The 27,166-nt window shown below is 46.2% G+C and overlaps 1 protein-coding gene across 28 annotated transcripts; it reads right to left on the bottom strand.

Annotated features, from left to right (window-relative positions):
- Positions 1–10,776: 10,776 nt before the first annotated feature.
- LOC109750268 (uncharacterized) lies at positions 10,777–17,330 on the bottom strand. 28 transcript variants are annotated; one of them, XM_073508407.1, is made up of 13 exons: positions 16,843–17,274; positions 16,662–16,761; positions 16,512–16,582; positions 16,309–16,385; positions 16,062–16,188; positions 15,874–15,955; positions 14,756–15,782; positions 14,500–14,624; positions 13,886–14,092; positions 13,728–13,771; positions 12,236–12,282; positions 11,715–11,777; positions 10,777–11,173 (listed from the first exon to the last, which is right to left on the bottom strand). In XM_073508407.1, exons 8-10 carry the CDS (start codon positions 14,585–14,587, stop codon positions 13,767–13,769), a joined length of 300 nt encoding a protein of 99 aa, XP_073364508.1. In that variant the 5' UTR covers positions 14,588–14,624; positions 14,756–15,782; positions 15,874–15,955; positions 16,062–16,188; positions 16,309–16,385; positions 16,512–16,582; positions 16,662–16,761; positions 16,843–17,274; the 3' UTR covers positions 10,777–11,173; positions 11,715–11,777; positions 12,236–12,282; positions 13,728–13,766. The 28 variants fall into 28 exon arrangements, 25 of the variants coding, with proteins under 25 accessions (XP_073364508.1, XP_073364506.1, XP_073364464.1 ...); XR_012202387.1 differs by lacking the exon at positions 12,236–12,282 and having other exon boundaries at positions 14,500–14,562; positions 15,712–15,782; XR_012202386.1 differs by lacking the exon at positions 16,512–16,582 and having other exon boundaries at positions 15,712–15,782; positions 16,309–16,482; positions 16,843–17,131.
- Between the last annotated feature and the right edge of the window lie 9,836 nt (positions 17,331–27,166).

Here is a 27,166-nt window from a genome sequence, read left to right as displayed (position 1 = left end):
ACAAAACTCGGGCGTGGCCCTTGGAAAACTTGTAAGAGCATTTTGAGAGGGGGAGCCCCTCATGTAAGCAAATTGCAGTTTTACTTTCCTATGCGGTGTGAGTTTGTGTCCTCGCTGACTCGTGAATCCAAGTGCGAGTTTTCTGTCATGGTTTACCTTAGTCAGCACCAGCTTTGAGCTGGGTCGCGAGACATCGAGTTTCTGAGAATCCTGCGGAGCTTGTCGCCCCGTCAGAAGGGGGCCCACGAGAGGTGAGCTCCAGTTGCAGTGCTAGCGCGCGCTTGGCGTGCGTGTGCTTCGCGCAGTCCCGCTCGCGAGGAGCTCGTGAGGGGAAGGCGACGGACATGAGTCCCAGACAAAACGAGATCCAGAAGGCAAGAAATTGCTCGAACGAGAAAAGGCTCCCCCCGCGCGCATCGATAAAAACTCGGTTTCAACTCAAATCCAGATCCAGAAAGCAAAGCTACAGAAAGAGAGATCCAAAGCAAAAGGCCGCGTTCGGCACCTAGTCTAGTCTTCTGGTCTTCAAGTCTTCTCACCAGCGCGGAGCTAAGTGCTGCCACTAGGCGTGGGAGGGAGCCCCAGGGCCTGAGGCCGGCACCCCTGAGACTCCAGGGCGTGTACAGCCCCAACTCATTATTACGTGAGAGTGTCACGGGTGGCGAGCTTCACAGGCACTGGGCCTTCTTCACAGGTACCGGCCTTGCTTCATATCGACAGACGAGGGCCCCGTCTTGCGCCACCCTTGACCTCCTTTGAGCTGACCGGTCACCGGGACGACACAAAAGAGGGAAAGAGGACGCCAGCGGTGCCCTCGGCGACCACAGGTCCTCTGCCGGGGGAAGGGTCGTCGAGGCCTCCCCGGCAGAGGGCCTACCTCCGGGTGTCGCCAGGCGTTGCGCGACGCGGGGAGGGGCCTTGCTCCTGGCTCCCTCCTGGCGGCCCTCAGCGTGTTCCCCTTGTTGGAAGGGGTGCTGCCGTGCCAGGGTCGTCGATCGATGCTGCAACCTGATTCATCTGTAGCCCATGGTTAGCGTAAGCCTGTTCCTGAGAGATTAGCGGTACCCTATAGTTGTCGTTGCCGGCGCGATCGTCGTGGTTCTCCGTTGGTTCTTGGAAAGCTTCGGCTCCTAGCGCCCCTCTCCCCAATCTTCTCCAATGAATGAGCCGGGGTCGTCCTCCGGTGCGTACTCTTGATCCATCATGCGGGGCACGTAGGCCTCCGGGGCCGTCACCCCGAACACCTCGCCGTGGTGCCCCACGCTCCATGTTGCTCGGCCCAGGGTGGCGTCCTAAGGATGGCAGCGTGGCATCCGACTAGGACCATGGGGGGCGACACTTGCGCCCGTGCTTGTCGCGGGCGGCATGGGGGCGGCGGAGCCCCCTACGCCGCTGGCCGTGCTGATGTTGACGAAGCCCCCGGGCGTAGTTGATGGCGCGCGGCTGTGGTGAGGCTCGCCGCGTGGCCCTGCAGTGGCCTGAGGAGAAAGTCGATAGCAAAAAGGTGGTGCTCCCGATGCCGCTGCATCCAGCAGCTCGGCAACACGCTCCAGCAGTGCATCCCGGCCGCTTTCCATCAGCCTACATCATAGCAGCTCCCTTGCCACGGTGAGCGCTGCCCGCATGTTTGCTTGCTCCTGCCGTGAGTGCAGCGCCGTTGCTGCGGCATGGCTCGCTGCTCTTGCAGCGGCCCGTACTTGCCGCGGGGTGAGGGTGGACGACGCCTGGCCGCACTGCCCGCGCCCGGCGGAGTCTTGCGGCGCTCGCGCCGCCTGGAGCGCGGGGTCGAGGTCTTCATGGGCAGGCGGCGCTGCCCGGGCTGGATAGGCTGCCAGCGGTCGGAGCCGGCCCTTGAGTCGCCGGACATCGTGGCTGTGGAGCGTCGGCGAGCTGGTCGGCGGAGAAGAAGCTCCGGCGCACCCCTACCTGGCGCGCCAAATGTCAGATGTGGGGTTCCGGCAAACCCTTAAGGTTCGAACACTGGGGTGCGCGCGAAGTCTTTCCCTCCTACCGATCTACGCCCTAGCTCGCTGAGATCTCGCAGACGAACTCGACAAACTCGCAACACAAAGAGACACGAGATTTATACTGGTCCGGGCCACCATTGTGGTGTAATACCCTACTCCAGTGTGGTCGTGGTGGATTGCCTCTTGGGCTGGTGATGAACAGTACAGAGGGAAGAACAGCCTCCTGAGGTTGAGGTGTTCTTGTGCTTGCCAACTTGTGCGCGTCTCTGGATCCGATGCCTACTACTGCGGTGGCTAGACCTATTTATAGAGGCCCTGGTCCTCTTTCCAAATAATGAGCGGGAAGGGAGCCAACAATGGCGGGCAAATTTGAAGGGGGAGAGCTAGTACAAGCTATCCTGACAAAAGTGGTCTTCGCCTGCGAAAGGCTCTGGTGGTGACGCCGTCTTGGGCTCCATGATGACCTCCGCCTTGCCGTCCTCCTGGTCTTGGTCTCGTTGCATCGATATAGCAACCTTTGCCTGATGCCTCGGTACTCCTCGCCTGCGTTGGCCTCCTTAGCACCAAAGAGGAAACAAGGACGCTGTGCGCGCTGGCGCCCGCCTGGTACCGATCGTCATGGCTCACGTCACGAGTGCCTCGTGAGGTTTGCCCCGCCTTGATATCTCTGCTCCTCACGAGCCTGCCTGACTAGGCCACTCCTGAGGAGGTCTTGCGTCGTCCGCCTCGCGAGGCTTGGACCCTCGCGAGGGTCTTGGGTGCCTTGTTGATGAAGATGGGTCGTACGGCCTGCTGGCTCAGCCACGCCGTGGGCCGCAGGAAGGCAAGTCTGGGGACCCCCGTTCCCAGGACGCCGACAGCCGCTTCATCCAACAATACCGCTGAATCAAAGTATGGCATGCTGGTAAGCAGTATGACTATTATCGCCCACAACTCTTTGTGTTCTACTCGTGCACATAACATCTACGCATAGACCTGGCTCGGATGCCACTGTTGGGGAACGCGGTAATTTCAAAAAAATTCCTACGCACACGCAAGATCCATCTAGGTGATGCATAGCAATGAGAGGGGAGAGTGTTGTCCACCTACCCTCGTAGACCGTAAGCGGAAGCGTTATGACAACGCGGTTGATGTAGTCGTACATCTTCACGATCCGACCGATCCTAGCACCGAAAGTACGGCACCTCCACGATCTACACACGTTCAGCTCGGTGACGTCCCACGAACTCTAGATCCAGCTGAGACCGAGGGAGAGTTTCGTCAGCACGACGGCGTGATGAAGGTGATGATAAAGTTACCGACGCAGGGCTTCGCCTAAGCACTACAATGATATGACCGAGGTGGATATCTGTGGAGGGGGGCACCGCACACGGCTAAGACAACTGTCAACTTGTGTGTCCTAGGGTGCCCCCTGCCCCCGTATATAAAGGAGCAAGGGGGAGGCCGGCTGGCCCTATGGGCATGCCAAGGAGGGGAGGAATCCTCCTCCTAGTAGGAGTACGATTCCTCCTTTCCTAGTCCTACTAGGAGGGGGAAGGAAGGAGAGGGAGAGAGGGAGGGAAAGAGGGGGCGCCGCCCCCCCCCCTCCTTGTCCAATTCGGACTCCTCAAGGGGGGCGGCCAGCCCTAAGGCCCCCTCCCCTCTTTCTCACAAGGCCCATGTTGGCCCATTAGTTCCCCCGGGGGTTCCGATAACCCCCCGGCACTCCGATAATTATCCGGTTACCCCCAGAACTCATCCGGTGTCCGAATATAGTCATCCAATATATCAATCTTTATGTCTCGACCATTTTGGGACTCCTCATCATGTCCATGATCACATCCGGGACTCCAAACTACCTTCGGTACATCAAAACACATAAACTCATAATACCGATCGTCATCGAACGTTAAGCATGCGGACCCTACGGGTTCGAGAACTATGTAGACATGACTGAGACTCGTCTCCGGTCAATAACCAATAGCGGAACCTGGATGCTCATATTGGTTCCTACATATTCTACGAAGATCTTTATCGGTCAAACCGCATAACAACATACGTTGTTCCCTTTGTCATCGGTATGTTACTTGCCCGAGATTCGATCGTCGGTATCTCAATACCTAGTTCAATCTCGTTACCGGCAAGTCTCTTTACTCGTTCCGTAATGCATCATCCCCTAAGTAACTCATTAGTCACATTACTTGCAAGGCTTATGGTGATGTGCATTACCGAGAGGGCCCAGAGATACCTCTCCGATACTCGGAGTGACAAATCCTAATCTCGATCTATTTCAACTCAACAAACACCATCGGAGACACTTGTAGAGCATCTTTATAATCACCCAGTTACGTTGTGACGTTTGATAGCACACTAAGTGTTCCTCCGGTATCCGGGAGTTGCATATCTCATAGTCACAGGAACATGTATAAGTCATGAAGAAAGCAATAGCAACAAACTAAACGATCAAGTGCTAAGCTAACGGAATGGGTCAAGTCAATCACATCATTCTCTAACGATGTGATCCCTTTAATCAAATGACAACTCATGTCTATGGCTAGGAAACTTAACCATCTTTGATTCAACGAGCTAGTCAAGTAGAGGCATACTAGTGACACTCTGTTTGTCTTTGTATTCACACATGTACTAAGTTTTCGGTTAATAAAATTCTAGCATGAATAATAAACATTTATCATTGTATAAGGAAATATAAATAACAACTTTATTATTGCCTCTAGGACATATTTCCTTCAACCAGGGTGTGCCCTGGGGCCTAGTGGGCACCTAGGTGGCCCCCTCTAGTATTTCTTTTCTCCCATATTTTTTATATATTCCAAAATAATTGTCCATAAAATTTCATCTCATTTGGAGATGTGCAGAATAGGTATCTCTGACATAGCTTTTTCAGGCCCAGAATTCCAGCTGCCGGTTTTCTCCCTCTGTGTAAACCTTGCATATTATGAGAGAAAATGCATTAGAATTACTCCACAAAGTGTTATTATGAATAAAAACACTATAAATAATAGTAAGAAAACATGATGCAAAATGGACGTATCAACTCCCCCAAGCTTAGACCTCGCTTGTCCTCAAGCGAAAGCCGATATCGAGAATCATGTCCACATGTTTAGAGAGAGAGATGTCGATAAAACAAAATGCGGACATAGTAGCATAATGATCATTATTATAATAGCAATAACCTTTATCATAAAACTTCTTATGAGCAAGTAACAATTCATCACGACATCAAAGTAAAAGGAATAAACTTTCTTGAAAATAGACAAACTAGTTCTCAGTCAACAATGCAATTGCAATTCTTCATATTTTCAGGAAGGGTCTCGGGTCGGAGCCTTTTTGGCAAGTCCACATACTCAACCATCATTTAGTCTTCTATGATTGCTAACACTCACAACATATATATGGAGCAAAATGTTTTAGCCGGACACATAGAAAGATAGGGGCTTATAGTTTCGCCTCCCAACTTGTTCACCTCAAGGGTGTTGTCAACAATAATAACTCATGATCACTCATATCCAATTGGATATATGTGCCTAGATATTTCCCCACCACATGATGCTTGCAAAAGAGAAAAATAAAAAGGAATAGAGGCGAACACGATTTAGTCTTGCATAAAAAGCAAATACGTAAAAGTAAAAGATAGGCCCTTCGCAGAGGGAAGCAGAGGTTGTCATGCGCTTTATTTTTGGATGCACAAGCTCTTAGTGCAAAAGAACGTCATATTATATTGCCCCTTGTGATAGAAACCTTTATTATGCAGTCTGTCACTTTTATTACTTTGCCATCACAAGTTCATACTATTTTCCCTTACACTAAAAGACCATACATATTTAGAAGCAATTTTTATTGCCTTATGCACTGATGACAACTTACTTGAAGGATCTTATTCAATCCATAGGTAGGTATAGTGGACTCTCATAACTTGAGATTGGGTTTAAGGTTTTTGGGTGCACAAGTAGTATTTTTACTTAGTGCGGATTTTTGGCTAGCAAAGATATTGGGCAAGCACCACATGTTGGAGGATCTATGACAATATAACCTCTATGTGAATATGAACAAACATAAATCATTACGTTGTCTTCCTTGTCCAACGTCAACAATTTAGCATAAAATACTTAATGGGGGCTCACAATCATAAAAGATGTCCAAGATAGTATATTTTCATGTGAATCTTCTCTAAAAGTTGGTTGTTTAGTAGAGAGCTTTTTGTAACACAAGAAAGTTATTTGTCCCTAGGCAATCGATAACTAGACCGGTATCATTATTGCAATTTTATATGAGGGAGAGGCATGAGCTAACATACTTTCTTTACTTGGATCATATGCACTTATGATTGGAACTCTAGCAAGCATCCGCAACTACCAAAGATCATTAAGGTAAAACCCAACCATAGCATTAAGTATCAAGTCCTCTTTACTCCCATACGCAACAACCTACTTAGTCGGGTATGTTTTTCCGTCACTCACGCCACCCACCATAAGCGAATCACGAATGTACTGAAACACCCTATAGCGGGAAACCCTCACTCTTGCGCGACACGGAGGGCACCATAGGACATCACCAAAATAAAACATACAACTCAACCAATCACGATCATCAATCAACCCATAGGACAAAATGAATCTACTCAAACATCATAGGATAGCCATACATCATTAGATAATATTATATAGCATTAAGCACCATCTTTAAGTAGAGATTATAGCAGGGAGAAGAGGTGTTACACCGCTGCATAGAGGGGAGAGAGTTGGTGGTGACGGCGGCGAAGTTGTTGGTGTAGATCACCGTCACGATGGTTGCCCCCGGTGGCGTTCCCGGCGCCACCGGGTGAGAGGGGGAGAGAGCCCCCCCCCCTTCTTCTTCTTGCTTGGCCTCCCCCTAGATGGGAGGAGGTTTTCCCCTCTGGTCCTTGGCCTTCATGGTACCCCGAGATTGGATCTCTCCCTCTGTTTCGCGTTCCTGTTTTCTGGCCCTTCACCGTTTCTTAAATTCCCAGAGATCCGTAAATTCGATTGGGCTGAAATTTTGAGGGAATATTCTTCAAGATATTATCCTTCTTGCAGCTAAAGAAGGGCATCAACCTCCTTAGAGGGGCGCCACAAGACTGCAAGGCGCGCCTGGGGTAGGGGGCACGCCCCTTGGGCTTGTGGGCCCCTCGGGCATCGTCTCGCGTTGATTCTTTTTTTTCAAAAATCACATATATTCCAAAATAAATCTTCGTAAATTCTTAACGCGTTTGGACTTTGTTTTATATGGATATTTTGCGAAACAAAGAACATGCAACAAACAGGAACTGGCACTGGGCACTGGATCAATATGTTAGTCCGAAAATAATATAAAATGTTGTCAAAAGTATATGAAAGTTGTAGAATATTGACATGAAACAACCAAAAGTTTATAGATACGATGGAAACATATCATGGGGTTGCTCAAACGCCATCTGTAACACGGTGATCATAACGACAACTTACAAGTTCATCGGAAAGTTTGACAAGGGACTAGATAGCTCGAGAGTGGAATTTGCTCCTCCGACAACGGAGAGATGTTCGTAGGGCCCTCTCAGTGTGACAGCATTCATCATCGTCTTTCTAGACACAGGTGATTATGTCACGGGGATGCCGAAACATGTCAATGAGAAAGAAGAACAAAATCGATAACGAGGTGGCCGGTATAGTGAGCATGTGTATGACTCAAGAGGATATCGATGTATCTCACTCTGCGTATTGTAAAGTACCACAAAGCAAAGGGAATATCACATGATAACCAAAGGCTCACTTGAATGTCAGTCATGTACTCTAGGGATCTATGTGGATGTCCACGGTTCCGCTATCGATCATTGAACAAAGGGTTTTCGTTCATGTCTATGTTTTACCGAACCTATAGGGTCATAATCTTAAGGTAATCATGATCTGTTGAGTGTTAGTAGGACAAGAGTATCTTGGATTTATTTGTGAAATAGTTTCGTTAATATCCGAAATAGTTTCGAGAGCAACCGGAAGCGTTTCGGGGTCACCAGAAGGGTTTCAGAGTTTATCGGGCAATACCGAGTATTCCCGTTAAAAATATACAGGTGGAAAATGTTTCCAGTGATGTTAAATTAATAATAAAAGGCTCTAGTAATTGTTAGGAGACTTTATATTTAATTTAATATCAACGGGCCTTAAAAGGCCAAGTGGTGGAAGGCTACGTGGGCCACTTGGGCCCAAAAGGGGTGGCGCCCCCTTCTCCCCATGGAAAGGGGAAGGGGGCTGAATTGGAGGGGGACTTCCCCTGCTCTTGGCCGGTGCAAGGGGGGAGTTCCTTCCCTCCTTGTGGCGCCCCTCCCCTCTCCTCCAACCTATATATACTAGAGGCTTTGGCACTTTTCCTTTACACAAGTATTGGAGCCTCCTTTAGTTCTCTATTTCTAGTTGGTCATAGTTAATCAATTAGACCTAGACCTAGATCATCTAATCCTCATAGTTAGAAGCACAGTGTGGTTCTAATCTCTTGCCTCTAATTCTCCAGCAACGATTAGCTCTGGACGGCGAAGCGCTCCTGGATCATGAAGACAGTACGCTTGCAACCTGTAGAGAGGTCGTGCTTTTGGTCTTTAGTTCGAGGGATTGTTCATGAGCGGCTAGCGGGATCGTACATCTATAGTTCGAGGGACTCCAAGTATGATCTACACTGACTCGTCTTCTTCCACTGCAACTCGAAGTTGATAACGATCTAATCCAAACCGTTTATCGCATCTTCATATTGTTCCGGGTGATCATAGGACTTTTTTCTTTGTTTTCTACTATGTTTCACAGTAGCAACTATAACGTCAATGGCCATGAGTATACCATGGGTTACTGTCTTGCCGACGGTATTTACCCTACATGGTCAACATTTGGGAAGACTATTAGTGACCCCAAAACCAAGAAACACAAAGTTTATTCCAAAGGACAAGAAGCTCACCGAAAAGGATATTGAGAGGGCATTTGGTGTATTGCAAGCTCGGTTTGCCATTGTTCGAGGTCCTGTTCGTTTCTGGGATAGAAAATTACTCAGAAACATCATGACTGCCTGTGTAATTTCACACATCATGGTCCTCGAGGATGAGAGGGATTCGGACTTGGAGTTTAATTATGCCGATGTTGGTAGCCGTTTGAAGCCTGCCAGGGACGCAGATGACATTACTTCATTTCTTGACACCTACCAGAAGATCGAGAACCGTGATTCACACAAGCAACTCCAGCATGTTCTTACTGAGCATCGTTGGCAACTCTATAGGGGATAGATTTCCATTTTTATTCATATGTATTGTGTGTGATTTGAACAATTTGGTGTTGTAATAATTATTCGAATTTGAACACTGTTGTATTGTGAATTGCTTTTCAGACCATTTATATTCATGTGTTTAATTTATATTATGATTCTATTCGGTTCACATTGTTGAAAATCTAGAATTTACAAAGCCATGCAAAATTTGCGGTACCGCGAGCCCTCCGGCGTGGAATAGATCACGTAAACGCGTCCCACAAAATATTTGTGGTACTGGTTTGTGGGATCTGTTCCGTCGGAGAGACCACAGTACCGTAAAATTATTTTACTGATGCCTGTAAACTATTTTTGTGGGACGGACGTATACCGGATCTACTAGAAATGTTCTAAATCAATGGGGTGAGTCACCGGGAGATGGGAAAATCAGCAAAGGAAGGAGCTAGAAAACCACCACTCCCAGTCGATGATGTCCAAGCCGGCGAACGCCCAGGCATGAAGCGCACATGACGTGTGCTCACAGCCTGCTACCTCGTAGCTGCCGAACGGCCACCGCCCCTAAACCTCCCCTCCACACAGCCTTCGATCCACATGAAATTGCACAGCTTGTTCGTCTATTTTACCCACTAGGTAGGAAGTGCGTCTTGCCGCACCCGACAGCACCCGCTGCCGGATACGGTCATATCCAGTTTGGTAATACAGTAATTATTGAGGCATTGTAAATATAAAAAATAACATAATGTAGTTATATTTATCAATCTAATATATCAAGTTTATATTTGAAGCATTGCATCGATATATACACATTCAATACATAGCAATTGGTTCAGGAAACAACAGCTTCAGTCCAAAAGCAGGCTATACATATTTAGGGCGTGTTCGGGAGCCCTCCTGCTCCTCAAATCCTAGACTCCAGGTCGGGCGTGCAGCCGAACGTTTCAAAACGTGGCTATGGGCGAGAGAAGCTGGAGTTGAGCGTCGTGCAAAATCGAAGGAGTCGTGGAGTTGCCCAACCCGAGCTCCAGAAAAAATGAGAAGTTGGAGTTGTTCAAAATTACACGAGGCTGCCACCGCGAAGTGTGCCTGAGCGTACCGGTTCGAGCTTCTAATCCCACGACTCGCACGACCGACCAATCCCACCGCGAAGAAACGAACCGGCAGCGAATTGGGCTATGAGCCTGCTACAAATTTCGAGTTGATTGGGCCACATTGGGACAATTTCATGGGCTTCAGACTGACTCATGGTACGAGCGAGAAGCCGTGTCTCCGAACGTTTCGCTCGCTCCCGGCTCGCTCGGGAGAAGCTGGCGAGAAGATCCTGGCGATGGAGTTGAGGAGTTGGTGGCTGTGGAGGACTGGAGGGCTACCGAACACGCCCTTAGTATATAAAAGTTGGTCCACACAACTACAAAGGATTTAGTCCGAAAGCAAGCTACACATGTTCACGCGCGCTTGACTCTGCCTTCTCAACACATATAGCTTGTTCTCAAGACTATTGCTTCTGTCCTGAGATTATGAGCTACCACCTCAATATTCTTGAGAGCCTCATTTGTTGACTTGTCCACAACACGAGTAGGAGGAAAAGTATGTGCTATCACATTATGAAGCTGATGTAAGAAAGCTGGCATGTATCTTATAGCATACAAATATCCTTTGGCAACCCTGTCTATTGTGTCAAATGCTTCATTGAGCCTGAGCCTTAGATAACCAAAGTCTTGTTCCATCTTGTTTAAGCGTCCATAATTCAGATCTTTGACCACTGTTCTTGTGGCATTTTCGATGGTCCTGATGGCTTCAAAAAGGCAAGTCTTCCGCCGCTGCCTCATCGGAGGATCGAACACCAGTAAATGAACTCATGGTGTTACTTAAATAGCCCCTTCGACTATAACGGGCTGCGGTAAACACAAGCTCCTCCAAAAGGAGATCAAGCATCATTCGGCCTGGGATCCTCCCAACACAAGGCTCACAGCCTACGTCATAAAGAAGCTCAACAGGGTTAATTAAAATCAGGGAAGACAAAGACAAAGTATAGAACAATTTTTTGAACACTCAGGCTATCTAATGAAGCAATTGCAGAAAAATTAGACGTATAGTGTAGTACTATTTGCATGTAATTAGTGACCTAAATTAAGTGGAACAATCAGGCTATCTGTTCAGGACAGTAATATGGACAGAATATGCATATGGATAATCTGTATCTAACTCCATCGTTGAACTTAGGTTTTGGGAAAACAAATTAGACTACCTATGATCTCTTGCTGAATCGTAATTGCAGGAAATTTAGGTGGAGGCTAGATCAGTCAATCTGCACAGAAGCAGGCACGCGTGCGCTAGCAGACGATGCTGGTCCAGGGGAGCCTTGATCCAAGACCTCACACCGATGTTCATGGTGGGTGCTAGATGCCTCTGCAGTACGATTTTACAGGCAGAGGGAAAGGCAACAACCATGGTCCCAACGAGAGGAATCACAAGCGAAAGAAATGACAGAAGCATTTGCCCGTGGTTAGTTACCCTGAAGGAAAACTGGAGGTGCGGGGGTGACTGGTCCGGCGTCGCCGCTGCTGCTTGTCTTGTCTGGAGCAGAAGGAAATGAATAACATTAGGTCAGATGCAACCAAGTAGAATTTATAGTGGTAGCTCTGTATTCGAACTTGTAGGACATTGTATCTTCCCGGCAGACATGTAAGCAAAAGAGTATCCAAGTACTAAAATAAATGCATCGGAGCTTATTTCCTATACACGTTCAAGAAGGCATTGCTTCAGAACATGAATGCGCTTATCTGTAAGAGGAGAACCAAGTTATGCCATCAGCTCATCCATTAAAAGTTTAAAACCATTCATATAAGCATCCAAAGAAACAATGTTGGGCGTACATAAAATTAGTTTGCTTTCTGCCCATCCTCTTCGGTTTCATTTATTAATTAGTCAAGACGCCTATAACTTAGCATTCATGTTAACCCGGCAGCAACAATAATCAGATGAGGGAAACAACGTAACATAGCATACACTAATCTTTGATTCGAATCACCAACCTTTGGTGTGCCCAAGTGTTTCACAGGTCAGTCATGACCTTCTATAACTGCAATAATAGGTAGCCAGCAAAACATCAAATTTCAAGTGTTTCTACTCACAGTTTCACAGACATACAAAGGTCCTAAGATGCTATCTAAACATTAAGTAAGTTAAATCTATTAATTAGTACAATTAATAGATCCAAAACCCGAGCAAAAGGCATAAACTAACATGACGAGTGACACACATTCATGAATTACAGAAGTCACCGAAGAAAGAATTTACAAAATCAGGAGAAACCAAGCAGACATTCTTGAAGAAGCTAGGAAATCCACACCATGTCATGCACAAAATACCAATCATACAATGTGAACTGCGAGCAAGAGCTTGCCAACAATAATAGGAAATCAAATTATAAATCAGCATGACATAGCATAGCATGTAGGATTCAACATCCATTTTAAATGATTCAACATCACACAGTTAAGCAAGGATTGGAGGAAAACACATACCAAAGATCTAGTGAGTTTCACATGGAAGAACGTTTAGTTAATAAACATGATATAGGTGTAGATACGCAACGGTGTTGCATAAGATGGTGAAATACCTATTCAAGCTCCTTCAGATGTCCAGCAATCTAACATACATGTAGCTACCACACGATTATCATGCATGGCGGGTTAAAAACATTCTGAAATCAAATGCACACAACATGTATCGCATGCCCTCATTTCTGAAGCTGAATTAAACTTCACCAATATATGCAAAACAATTAACATGTTTGTGTGAAAATATCATGCAGGACACTGGGTGTCATGTCATTTGAGAAAAATTTAGACATACAAGTATAACTTAGGAGAGAAGCACTCTGTTCTCACTTTCTTCCTGTGTCATTCAACCAATCAAATGATGGCACAAAGCGAAACCCAACAAATAGAAAGGAAAGGAGAGGGATCTCTCACCCAGAGAAGGGAGTTTGGAGGGGGGGGGGGGACAACAACAACTACTATAACGACTGGTGCAGGTGTCGTCATAAACACAAGCATATGTGCGCCTAACCATATCCTTGGTATTTGTTGAAATCGTCAGGGAGACATATATTAGTTGACAAAGAAGTATACTGCAGGCAATTCAAGAAATCTATACAACCTAGAAAAATAAGTGATTGATATTTGATCATAGGCATCCTTTTTTTCTCATGTGGACACCAAAGAAGAATATCAGGCCAAATGTAGCAGACCAAAGCCCAAGAATAAGGGGTGGTAGTAGACCAGAGAGAACAAATCAGATAGTCCCTTTAGCTTTTAAAAAAAGAGCCGGCGAGGTATCTCTTAAATAAAGCCAAGGCCCATGAAACATACACTTTTAAATAAAGCCAAGGCCAATGAACAAACTAACAACAGCAAAATGCGTACTCATACGATAGTTTCAGGCAATATCATTCTAAATTTCTAATCAAGTGGTCAAAGAACTTGAGGGGAAATTGCAAAGACAAGAAAGCATGGTCCTCACCACTCAAGGATGCACTGGAGATAGAAATCATGCTTGCAGCTAACCTGTGACAATTCAAAACAAGAACCAGAACAGCTTCAACTTCCGACACGTCTACCACCAAATCAAAAGATTTCCATCGCCAATCACCATTACATCCGCAAGAGAGAGGTCGCTACCGGAGGGCTCGTTGTCGCAGAAGGCCTCAAGGCAGATGTTGCAGGCGTCGTCGAAGGTGTCCTGCACGCCACCCTCCACGAAAGCCGCTGCCGACGAGAGCATCTTCATCTTTGTTGCCTTCTTGTCCATTGCTCCCTCCCTCCCCCCTCTCTGTTTACTAATCCAATGACCGCACAAATGGATAGCTGTCTCCACCGCGCAAATCCCTGCAACAACATGAATGACAAGATTTGGATATAAAATTTGTGTGGAAATACCTATATAACAGAGATAATCAGCTATGATTTTCATTAATAAGATATGTAAATGGCGATGCACAACACACAAGAATCAGGTTTACTTCGCACATTCACAAATACTAACAAACACCTCGAGCTGGCAATGGCAGGTCAGCCTAAAGCTTTCATATTCGGAGATGTATATTGCAGTTTGATGGAAACAAGTAATGTAACTCGTGAGAGAATTAGTGATTACATGCCACAACACATAACAACTTCCCGCTAAATCAGGGTGATTTGTCAACAAACAGCAAGGTTAAAACAGTATCATTCAATTGGAAAATTTAATTTAACACCAAATAATATCCATTACCATAGAAGAAAGCATATTTTACCTCCTAAGTGTTCAGATACAGCTCCAACAACTAAACCCCCAACCATATGAACGGCAAGCACATCTGAATATGCACCAACATTTGCCATAGACAACAAGAGGGAGAGTGCATCAACTCACATAAACCTGAGGAACAAGAAAAGACAGCATTAAGTAACCAAGTGCTACAGCTATGCAAGATCAAGAAATTGACTATGATGGTGAGAAGGAAAAAATAATAGATTGGCTCTAGCAAGTAATGAAACGGAAATAGTTACCCTATTCGAGCTGGGTACTTCTTGAAATATGTCTCACAGATGCGGTAGCATAAAAGGGAACAAAAAAATTAGATAATTTACACACTTTCTAGTAGTATATATTAAGAGTAATGAACAAAATAAAAAAGGAAAATATTTTTTCAAGTGCCAAGCACTATGTAAATACAACTTACAACAGAATTATTTCAAAATTATGCCAACTTTCCAATAACTACGTTAATCCAGTTCACTTGGTAATCTTTCAAACCAAAAGTTGGAAAACGGGACATGTTCTATTAAGAAATTAAAACCCTCCCATTCCCACACCGACCAACCTAACAAATGGATTCTGAACTGCAACTTTTATGCGGGCAGAACTTATTTCTTGTTCTGAACACCACTTTTTAAGTAAACAGTGGATACAAGAATATTCAAAAAGAACAACAGCAGGTCTCAAATTCCATAGGCTATAAGTTTAAAAACATTGCATTTTAGTCTTTCTTATTTCCCCCCTCCAACCACTTTCATCTCTTGATTCAAATGCACTGAATTTGTATGTTGGAATACACCACTCGCCGAAGTTGGTCTGACCTAAGGTTAGTTGGGCTAAGTAAATTTTAGCCACAACAAACTACATTGCCACCATAGAGCTAGATGTGCTTTCATCAGTTGTTGTAGCGAAATTATAAATAAAGCAGCGGTTCTTTCTTACTTGTCCTACTTTATTCATACACTACAACAATCCTCAAACTGCAGTTAAGAAGATACTCCAGAGAAACTGGTTCGCTACTTTGGGCAGGACATCCACCGCAAAGAGCTAATCAGAAGATGCATCTTTATATTAAAATGAAATGTGTGATACTACATATGGTCGCATGTGTGACAATCACACTCACACAGAACCACAAATTTGATAGTATTTGCTTACAAAATATATGACATATCTTTCCTTCTACAAACAGAGTGGCATGAGATACCTTCGGGTAGAGGGGCGCCGCAAAAGCACTTTAGGCGCATATTTGTTTTGTTCCTTCAGCTTGTATTTCTCCTGCAACCGAAAACGGTCATACAAAATCAGACCTCAGTGTTCCACCAAAATAGCAAGGAAACAAACCAGACAATAAGTAACGGATGCCAACCTGTGAGAACACTGTCTTATTTCCAAATGTGGAGCCATTTGCTATCAAAGCCTCCACGATGGCGTCACCGCTGGCACCCTCCCTATTAAAAACCCGCACGACATCAAGATCTCATTAAAAAACAGAGAAAGGAAAGTAAATATCCTACTCGAGCAGGACATGTGGACAACATTCAATTGAATCCTCACCGCTTCGTCGCCTCGATGTCCTTGCTGGACAGCGTCTGCACGGTGTTATTGTCGACCAGGGACCTATTGTCCCTGGTCTCATCCTGCGGCTGGCCATCGGCGGCACCGCCATCTCACGGCTTATCATCTGTACCAATCAACCAATGCCATCCATTGTTGTTACTAAGGTGAAACAGCAAGGCATGTTTGAATGAGTAGAGTGCAGAGATGAACTGGAAGGGAGAACAGTATAATCATCCATCCTTGCCTTGGCAGGGGACGAGGCCATTGGGGCCGCCGACAAGCGGCTGCAGCGAGCAGCTCTTGTCCCCTATCTTCACCGTCCTGTGCCACCACACAGCAGAGAGACGTCAGCGCACCCGCACGTACAGCTATGGTTTCGGGGCGAAGGTGTCCTGCGCGCCACCCTCCACGAAAGCCGCTGCCAACGAGAGCATCTATCTTTGTTACCTTCTTATCCATTGCTCCCTCCCTCTTGCCTCTTTGTTTACTAATCAATGACCGCAGGAATAGCAAGTTCCCTTGTGTGCAAAAGAAAACAGAAGTAGTGCTAGGATTAAGCATGCAAAGCATGTACATCACCATGAAATCGAATATCACCTGTAGTGGGCTGCTGTCGTGCGTCGCCGGGGACGAAGGCGCCGCCGTGGAGGAGGGGGTCGGCAGCTGGGGCGGGGGACGTATCGAGCGGGCAGTGGTGCTGCCAAGCCAGCGCGGACGAACGGAATCAGGCCCACACAAACACACACACACGCGCGCGCAGGGAGGGAGAGGGGCGCACTTGGACATGCCTCGGACGTCCGCTTCTCATGCCGCGACCTAGTCCAGGGCTGGCCGCTCGTGTGCGGCTGCAGAGGAGGAGACAGCCGTCGGGCTCCTGCAGAATCGAAGGCGACTCGCCTCGGCTAGTCGTCGATCTCCTGGGCCGCCGCTGCTGGTTGTCCCTCCATGACTCGAGCGGGAGCAAGGAGGCCGGTGCCGGTGCCGATCCCGTGGACCACCGCTGCAGGACGGGATGTGCGGCCGTGGCGCGGCTAGTCCTCCTCGGACACCGCTGCAGGACGGGGACCGGGGCGAGCGACGATGGCGGCAGGGGATGCGCTAGCGCGACGGGAGGGGAGGAGGCCAGGCGGCGCGATGTAGGGGAGGAGCTAGGGTTAGGGGATGGGAGGAGGGGTGGGGGTGGGGGTGGCGATGCGATGGGGATGGGGATGGGGCGAGCGGCGGCGGCTGGGGCACGAGAGAAAGGAAGGGGCGCGACGGGGATAGCGTGAAAAGACAAGAATGCCCTCGGTGGGGCAGGGAAATTATAGGCGGTGGCATGAACTGGAGTGTTGTAGCAGTGTTTCTATCGATCCGACGGCCCGAATCAATCCATCTCGCGATCCGACGGCCCGGATCGATCCATCTCGCGATCCAACGGCCAGATCTCGTTTGGACACGCAATCGGACGGTCCAAAATCCAATGGCCTGAGGAGGCTTCATTTTGTTCTGGACTCTAACAATGGGATTTCCCTAGCAGCGTGTTTGGTAGTTTAAGGGAAAAGGAAAGGGAATTTATGAGAGGGAGTTGGCTGAAGGATTGGACTTGGGAAGTGAACTATTAGTCTCAATCCCACGTTTGGTGTGGTTTGGGAATTATTTGTGAGAATAATTCACATGAAGAAAGAGAAGGAGGGAAAAACAAAAATGATGAAACAAATCTGTAACATGTGAAGGCATAAAAAATGAGTAGAAAGGAAATAGATCTCCATCAGTTTGTGAAGGGAAAGATGAAAAAAATCAAACTTTGTCACTAGCAAAATCAGATGGGATATATCCCGCAACAAAAAAATCAAAATCAGATGGGATATATGGTGCCGTCGCTTGGCGAGAGTTGTGCTCGTGCTTGCCATTTTATCTGCATAGTATCAGGGAGCAGTTAGCTCACACCGATTTATTTGGAGAAAATGCCGCCGCAAGTATTTAGCAAGGATTTCGTCCTTTTTTTCTTTCACCGTGGGAGGTGGCCGAACAAATCTGCAACATTATTTTTAGCGTTTTATCTGCAGATTAGGGAGCACTATTTTTCTAGACGCCAACTCCCATTCCTTCGTTGAATTACCAGGGTCCCCTAGGGAAAAGATCGTTGGAAGTTGGCCCTCGTAATTCCCCTTCCCCTTCCCTCGTTAATTCCCAAGTCACTGAACCAATCAGCAGATTTTAAGTCCCACTCACGTTAAACTCCCATTCCCTACCTCCAACTCCCCCCAACCAAACACGTTGTAGAGCTTTTACCCCTACTTCCGTCGCCCACGTGGAAGGGATGCGTGTTCGGTAGCAACATGGCGATCCAGCGCGCCTGGTTCAAGGCGGTTCAAAGTGGGTCAATATAGGCTGACGAAGGGGTCCCACACGACTCCAACGCCATGATTCACCGGGAACCTGTAATTCAATTCAAGGGAGCTTAGGGCATCTCAGACACTAACCCGCAAATTTGTTTGGGCATGCATACGTGGACAGGGGACTAGTCCACAGACATTGATGCGAGAGCCGGTCATTCGACGTTACCCGTATACATTTCAACCACTATTTAAACTAATCGGATGAAATTCATGCAAACACGGTGAATTTCATTAAAGTTCAGATATACTTTACATAAACGGATAATATTTTGATCATTTTACTAAAGGCTATAAAAGAAAATCTAAACCCTATACCGGACGACCATCTCGTACGCGTGGCCGCCCTGTCCTGCCGCATTGTTGTCGCCATCTGTGCCGCCGCCGCCTTCGTCCTTCCAGCGGCGCAAGGCAGCGACAGCCTTGTCCGACGGCTGTCTGCCGCTCGCGGAGGAGCCGCTCCACCTCCTATTTGCGTGGTGCCGAGGGCCGCCTTGGCCACTGCCGATGGTGCCGGCAGAGCCATAGCTACGGCCTTGCCCGTGTCGGTGTTGGTGGAGCAGTTGCTAAGTGACCACTCCTCATCGTCAAGGCGGCAGCGGTGCCCGGCAGCCGTCTCCGCGGTGGTAAAGGAGCGATCGAGCACCCACGCGGGGCCAGGTTAGGGTAATTGTGAAGCCATTCCGATGACATGTCAGTCTTGGCAAACACGGAGTGACGACTGGCAATGTGCCAGTCGTACATCGCCTGATGCCTCGCTGCACGCTCCGCTTCGGATACTACGACCCTCAAACTCGAGGCACCGTCGTGACCGCCTCCTCCGAGGCAGTGGAGGAGGCAGCTACGCGCCTTCGTAATCGCGGGCGGTGATACGTCCATTTTGCATCATGTTTTGCTACTGTTATTTATAATTTTTTATGCATAATAATGCTTTTTGGAGTAATTCTAATGTCTTTTCTCTCATAATATGCAAGGTTCAGACAAAGAGGGAGAATACCGGCAGCTGGAATACCGGACCTGAAAAAGCTACATCAGGCTACCTATTCTACACAACTCTAACAAGCTGAAATTTCACGGGGATTTTTTATGGAATAACTAAGAATTATTGGAGCAAATAACTACCAAAGGGGGCCCACCAGGTGGGCACAACCCACTTGGGCACGCCAGGGAGCCCAGGAGCGCCCTAGTGGGTTGTGCCCTCCTCGGCCCACCTCCGGTGCCCATCTTCTGGTATATAAGTCATTTTGACCTAGAAAAAAATCAGGAGAGGACTTTCGGGACGAAGCGCAGCCGTGTCGAGGCGGAACTTGGGTAGGAGCACTTTTGCCCTCCAGTGGAGCGATTCTACCGGGGGAACTTCCCTCCCAATCATCGTCATCATCATCACCAACAACTCTCCCATCTTGGGGAGGGCAACCTCCATCAACATCTTCAACAGCACCATCTCCTCTCAAACCCTAATTCATCTCTTGTGTTCAATCTTTGTACCGGAACCTTAGATTGGTGCTTGTGGGTGACTAGTAGTGTTGATTACATCTTGTAGTTGATTACTATATGGTTTATTTGGTGGAAGATTGTATGTTCAGATCGCTATTTAATACCCCTATGATCTTGAGCATGATTATCATTTGTGAGTAGTTACTTTTGTTCTTGAGGTCACGGGGAGAAATCTTGTTGCAAGTAATCATGTGAACTTGATATGTGTTCAATATTTTGATGATATGTATGTTGTGATTCCCTTAGTGGTGTCATGTGAACGTCGACTACATGGCACTTCACCTTATTAGGGCCTAAGGGAATGCATCATGGAGTAGTTATTAGATGATGTGTTGCGAGAGTGACAGAAGTTTAAACCCTAGTTTATGCGCTACTTCGCAAGGGACTGATTTGGATCCAAAAGTTTAATGCTATGGTTGGATTTTATATTAATACTTTTCTCGTAGTTGCGGATGCTTGCGAGTGGGTTAATCATAAGTAGGAGATTTGTTCAAGTAAGAACAGCACCTAAGCACCGGTCCACCCACATATCAAATTATCAAAGTAGCGAACACGAATCAAACCAACATGATGAAAGTGACTAGATGAAATTCCCGCGTACCCTCAAGAACGTTTTGCTTATCATAAGAGACCGTTTTGGCCTGTTTTTTGCCTCAAAAGGATTGGGCTACCTTTCTGCACTTTTGTTACCGTTACCGTTACTTGCTCGTTACAAATTATCTTGCTATCAAACTACTCGTTACTTATAATTCCAGTGCTTGCAGAGAATACCTTGTTGAAAACCACTTGTCATTTCCTTCTGCTCCTCGTTGGGTTCAACACTCTTACTTATCGAAAGGACTACGATTGATCCCCTATACTTGTGGGTCATCGGCGGCGGCTCCTTTATCGGGCGGCGTGGCGGCGACGAGGGCCCATCAATGTGCGCATACCACCTACGCGGCGAGGGCGACGCCGGGTCGTCCTTGACGCGACGGAGGCGCTGGGGGACACGGGCTCCTCCTTCATGCGACCTCCGACGTGGAGGCTGCAGTTGCGCGGCGGGGACACCAATTCGTCCTTCACCCCCCAGAGTGAGGATGCCGACTCCCGCTTCATGCAGACATGCGTTTGGGATGGTGGCTCCTCCTTCACGCGCGTCGGCGATGCTGGTGCCGGGCCGATCTGATGGAGCGAGCGCTCCGTCATGATCTCCATCAAACGGACGAATTCTTCGTCCGTTAGAGCGGCCTCCCTGAGGAGACGAGGCTGCCGTGGATGCTGATGGGCCCGGAGAGTGAGGGCGGTGGCGCCAAGATTCTCCTGAGGAGGAACTTCCACCGCCTCCTCATGCCGGCGTGAATAACCAGGACTTAGGTATCGCCGCTGGGCTCGGAGACGGTGACAGTGTGTTTGCACACGAACACGTCACCGTGTACCCTCGACGTTGGAGGTGATGCACCACAACTCACGTCAAAGGAGACCCGGCGAGAAGTGCGGTACGCAAGCAATCCGGCGGGCGCTTTTGTAGACCCGAAACCCCACACGCTCGGGAGGGAACCCGTCAGGGGGCGCGGCGGCTATGGGCTGCCCTAGGTTGACCTAATCGCCCCTAGGACCTCGAGGTTCGCCGCCCTGCAAACGAAGAACGAATGAAGAACGAGAAGAAGATACAAAGGAGATGGATAAAAGGTAGATGAACACGAAAAAGTAGTAGATTGATTTGATCAATTGTGTGTTGTTCAATCGGCTGTCACCTCTCATCTACTTAGGAGGTGGCTGGACTTCCCGTATAAGAAAAGGACTCCAAATCCCGTTCAAACCTTTCCAAAATTAACCAAACTCGGATTTAGGCAAGTCTGAGACAGCAGTTCGGTTTTTGGGTCTCGCGGGCCACAAAGGATCTCAGATGAAGATGCACCCAAAAGCAAATTTATCCATTTCAACAAGACGAAGAATTTTCGTGTTGAACGTTTTTGATTCGAGGTCATCATGAAGGCCTAATCGCCCCCGCAATCATCATATTCATGGAGATACACGATTTCAATTTGGACCAGACCCGCTCAACCAGACCAGATTGTCCGGTCACAACCGAAGGTTCTGACGTGTTTCTTGACCCAGACCGGACAGTCTGGTCCCAATTACCGGACAGTTCGGTAGCATCGGGAGGTTTTGGGCGTGTGGCCATCTCCATGTTTTCTGCAACATTGCACGTGTTTGCCTGTAGCTTTTGCATACAATCTCGGATTAAGACGATTTATATATTAAAATCATCTGTTTCGACGAGACGAAGAACTTTCTTGTTGTAACTTTTCTCACATGAGTCTGTTTTGGAGGCCTAGTTGGCCAAATAGTACTCTGCATACAAAATCCTAGTACTTCGAGCACAACTTCAGCCCCAGAGATGATATCGGATGGCAATGGCCCAAACTTCAAAGATGATCATGTCGACAAGACGGAACTTTTTCATGTAGATCGCTTCTCCATTTGAGGTCATCTTAATTAAGTTCTTGACCATGCAAAAATCGGGTGTCAACACATGCCCCCCTATTTTTCGGCAAAACTTTGTGCCGAAAAATAACTTGCACAGAGTTTGTTGTAAGCACGATGTCAACACTCCATCGGCCATTTGCATGTTTTTAGGACAATAAGTATATATCGGCCATATTTACTCTTAGGGCGATAATTGTGTATCGGGCATTTAGATTAGCAACAAAAGTGTAGCTAATGGAATGTATGATGATGTGGTAATACCCTTGCATGATGTAGGAAATTATATTGCATACATGGATCGAAATAAACCCATGGAGGGCAACCAATCATACCTGAGGATGAATTCCATGGCATCAGCATCAATGGTATAGTTGAAGAACGTGGATAATGTGTGGACCGAAGATGTTGAAATCTTCGGCTTGGTTGTTCATAGCATTCACTATTCTCTTCACCTTTGCTACACTTCTTGCAATGAAAGCTTGCATATCATTCTTGTTTTGAATGCTTCCTTTGGGAACCCATGCCATGTTCCTGTTCTTCAGCTCTTGTGCACTTAGTTTTGTAATTTCTTCTTTTGCCAATATGATTTTGTTTGAAGCAATGGCAATTCTTGTTTTACCTTGTGCAACCTCAACTTATTTTCTTTAGATTTGGCACTTTGACTCTTAACAATTGATTGCTTCATCTCATTGCCTTTAGTAACCAATGTCAACACTTTAATTGGCCCTTTTTCATCTGAGATGAAATCTGAAGTAGCACTCTTACGACCATCTCTTTTCACGTGGTAAACTTGTTTGACCACCTCTTTCTTATTCCTTGAGCTTTGGACTGATTCCTTATGATTGAAACGGTCTTTGACGTGTGATTGTTCAAATGTTGATCTTCTTGGAGGTGCATAATATTGGTGAGATGGTCTAAAATAAGACGGAGAATGTGCCCTTGTATCATACCTGTCCCATGATGGATATGGATTTACATGAGCATAGGGATGTATCCACGACATTGGCATTGGCAGCCCAAAGTAAGGATATGAATATGTTGCATTGAGATTCTCACTTTGCCAATACCGATCCTCGGATTTGCGCCTAGGGGGTTATCTTGATGCTTTTGAACTACTTGACCGATAAGCACTTTTCTCTTCACTCTTCTTTTGATATTTATCTAATAATTGTGCAAAAGTGACTTTGGATTTCTTGCTCTTGTGCTTATTGCGGCCTTTATCTCCTTTGGCTCGACTTGCATCGATCTTTGGATTTTCTTGTTGCCCCCAGTCCTTAGTGTCTTCATTGTAGCTTCGATGAAATTCTCACCCTCAAGATTATGTTTATTGTGTTCTTCAACAACTTGTTTACTTGAAAATCTGATCCCATCACTTGTAGTTTTTACCTTCTCCTTAAATGGATCGGCCTAAAGCAGCCGATGCATAAACTTTCTACCATTAGGACTAATTGGAATAGACCGGTCATCTCTTGGTGTTTTAACAAATTTCAATCGTCCTTTTTCAATGGATGATTTAAATATTTGACGATACATGTTGCAATCCTCAAAATTATGCTTGAACGAATCATGCAACTTACAATACATTAGTCCATGGATAGATTGCTCGACATTGTGATCAAGAATTCTAATATAATTATTTCTCAACAACAAATCAAAGATTTGATCCCACATGTTTGAACTGAAGGTATACCTTTTATTTTCTAGCCGATCTTTGTGTGAGAACGGCTCTGACAGTAAGCACCTGAATGGTTCGGATTTGGCATCTTTCCATTCGGCTATGAATTTTTTCTCGCATTCTTTTTCCGATGTCATTGGATAAGAAATTATACTCACATCGGTTTTCTCAAAAGAATTTAACCTTGGCTTTAATTTTTTGAATCAAAAATAGTTAGAACATACACGCCTCAGTTGAGACCAAGTGTAAGCCAAGTATGAAACAAGCAAAATTAACCATGTATAAGCTTTAATTGTAATAATTTTTCACCATCGGTCTTTCTGAATGGTGCAACATGTTGATCGATATGCCTTGTGACAATCTGATTGCTAACAAATAAATTACCATTCTCTATTGGTCTCTCAATATTTCTTATGAAGATTTTTCTAATAGATGCATCAACAACAAATTTATGACCAAATCAGAATATAGGTAAATTACTCGCTAAACATACCTCTTCAATTAGGTTGGGAGAGCACGATGGTGTTGTGACTTGAACAATATCTTGCACTGTCTTTGGATGGCTCCCCAACGCCTTTTTATCACCTTTTTCTTGATTCTGTGTCTCGCTACTTTGAAGATCCTTGTCAACCGAACTTTGTTTGGTTACTTGTTCTTGTCCTTGAGGCTTGTAAATTTCTGTGGCACGGAACTCATAGGGCAGGAAGTAGGTTCCGTTAACTTCAGAAAAATCAAAGATAGTCGTTTTGCTATGCTTGCCATGCCCTTTCTCAATAATGCTTGCCTCTTTGGATTTGATGGACTCGGAATATGTACTACTTGATTCGGCCTTTTCAACCGAAGCATTTTCATGTTCCGAATCATCCTTCTTTTCATTGATTCTACTGATGTCTACTACGCAACTTTATTCTTGTAGACACGTGTTGGGCCTCCAAGCGCAGAGTTTTGTAGGACAGTAGCAATTTTTCCTCAAGTGGATGACCTAAGGTTTATCAATCCGTGGGAGGCGTAGGATGAAGATGGTCTCTCTCAAATAACCCTGCAATCAAATACAAGAAATCTCTTGTGTCCCCAACACACCCAATACAATGGCAAGTTATATAGGTGCACTAGTTCGGCGAAGAGATGGTGATAAAAGTGTAATATGGATGGTATAAATATATTTTTATAATCTGAATAAATAAAAACAGCAAGGTAGCAAATAGTAAATGGGTACAAAAACGGTATTGCAATGCTTGAAAATGAGGCCTAGGGTCCGTACTTTTGCTAGTGCAATCTCTCAACAATGCTAATATGATTGGATCATATAACCATCCCTCAAAGTGCGATGAAGAATCACTCCAAAGTTCCTATCTAGCGGAGAACATAAGAATAAATTGTTTGTAGGGTATGAAACCACCTCAAAGCTATTCTTTCCGTTCGATCTATTCAAGAGTTCGTACTAAAATAACACAAAGCTATTCTTTCCGTTCGATCTATCCTAGAGTTCGTACTAAAATAACACCAAAGCAAATTCATATTCATAATACTCAATCCAACACAAAGAACTTCAAAGAGTGCCCCAAGATTTCTACCGGAGAAATAAAGACAAGAACGTGCATCAACCCCTATGCATAGATTACCCCAATGTCACCTCGGGAATCCGCGACTTGAGTGCCAAAACACATATCAAGTGAATCAATACGATACCCGAGTATTCAATTGCAAGACATATATCAAGTGTTCTCAAATCCATAAAAGTATTCAATCCGATAACAACGAAATCTCAAAGGGAAAACTCAATTCATCACAAGATAGAGAGGGGAAAACACCATATGATCCGACTATATTAACAAAGCCCGCGATACATCAAGATCGTGACATCTCAAGAACACGAGAGAGAGAGAGAGAGATTAAACACATAGCTACTGGTACAAACCCTCAGCCCCGAGGGTGGACTACTCCCTCCTCATCATGGTGGCCGCCGGGATGATGAAGATGGCCACCGGTGATGATTCCCCCTTTCGGCATGGTGCCGGAATGGGGTCTAGATTGGATCTCGTGGATACAGAGGCCTTGCGGCGGCGGAACTTCTGATCTAGGTTCACCCCGTGGTTTTCGGAATATTTGTGAATTTATAGGGTAAAGAGGGGGTGCGGGAGGCCACTGAGGTGGGCACAACCCACCTGGGCGCGTTTTCAGTAGAAAAAACCCACCTGGGCGCATCTGGGCCCCTAGGCGCGCCCTGGTGCAGCTCTGGCCCATTGGAAGTGTTCTGGTCCATAAAAAATCCTCCAAAAGTATCGCGGTGTTGAAGGAAATATGCCCTAGAGGCAATAATAAAGTATTATATATTTCCTTATATCATGATAAATGTTTATTATTCATGCTAGAATTGTATTAACCGGAAACATAATACATGTGTGAATACATAGACAAACAAGAGTGTCACTAGTATGCCTCTACTTGACTAGCTCGTTAATCAAAGATGGTTATGTTTCCTAGCCATAGACATGAGTTGTCATTTGATTAACGGGATCACCTCATTAGGAGAATGACGTGATTGACTTGACCCATTCCGTTAGCTTAGCACTCGATCGTTTAGTATGTTGCTATTGCTTTCTTCATGACTTATACATGTTCCTATGACTATGAGATTATGCAACTCCCGTTAACGGAGGAACACTTTGTGTGCTACCAAACGTCACAATGTAAATGGGTGATTATAAAGGTGCTCTACAGGTGTCTCCAAAGGTACTTGTTGGGTTGGCGTATTTCGAGATTAGGATTTGTCACTCCAATTGTCGGAGAGGTATCTCTGGGCCCACTCGGTAATGCACATCACTATAAGCCTTGCAAGCATTGTGACTAATGAGTTAGTTGCGGGATGATGTGTTACAGAACGAGTAAAGAGACTTGCCGGTAACGAGATTGAACTAGGTATCGAGATACCGACGATCAAATCTCGGGCAAGTAACATACCGGTGACAAAGGGAACAACGTATGTTGTTATGCGGTCTGACCGATAAAGATCTTCGTAGAATATGTGGGAGCCAATATGGGCATCCAGGTCCCGCTATTGGTTATTGACCGGAGACGTG

This window comes from Aegilops tauschii, chromosome 1, assembly GCF_002575655.3.
Source record: "Aegilops tauschii subsp. strangulata cultivar AL8/78 chromosome 1, Aet v6.0, whole genome shotgun sequence".
NCBI classification, from domain to species: domain Eukaryota; kingdom Viridiplantae; phylum Streptophyta; class Magnoliopsida; order Poales; family Poaceae; genus Aegilops; species Aegilops tauschii.
The sequence above is the reverse complement of the archived record's forward strand: the minus strand, read 5'-3'. Positions and strand labels throughout refer to the sequence as shown.

Excerpts from the sequence above, each read along its gene's own strand:
- LOC109750268 (XM_073508362.1), bottom strand. The coding sequence starts at position 15,751 with ATGCGCCTAAAGTGCTTTTGCGGCGCCCCTCTACCCGAAG. Across the intron at positions 14,563-15,711 it reads CGGCGCCCCTCTACCCGAAG|ATGTGCTTGCCGTTCATATG; the intron begins GTATCTCATGCC and ends GTGCATATTCAG. Across the intron at positions 14,093-14,499 it reads TGTATCTGAACACTTAGGAG|GGATTTGCGCGGTGGAGACA; the intron begins GTAAAATATGCT and ends ATGTTGTTGCAG.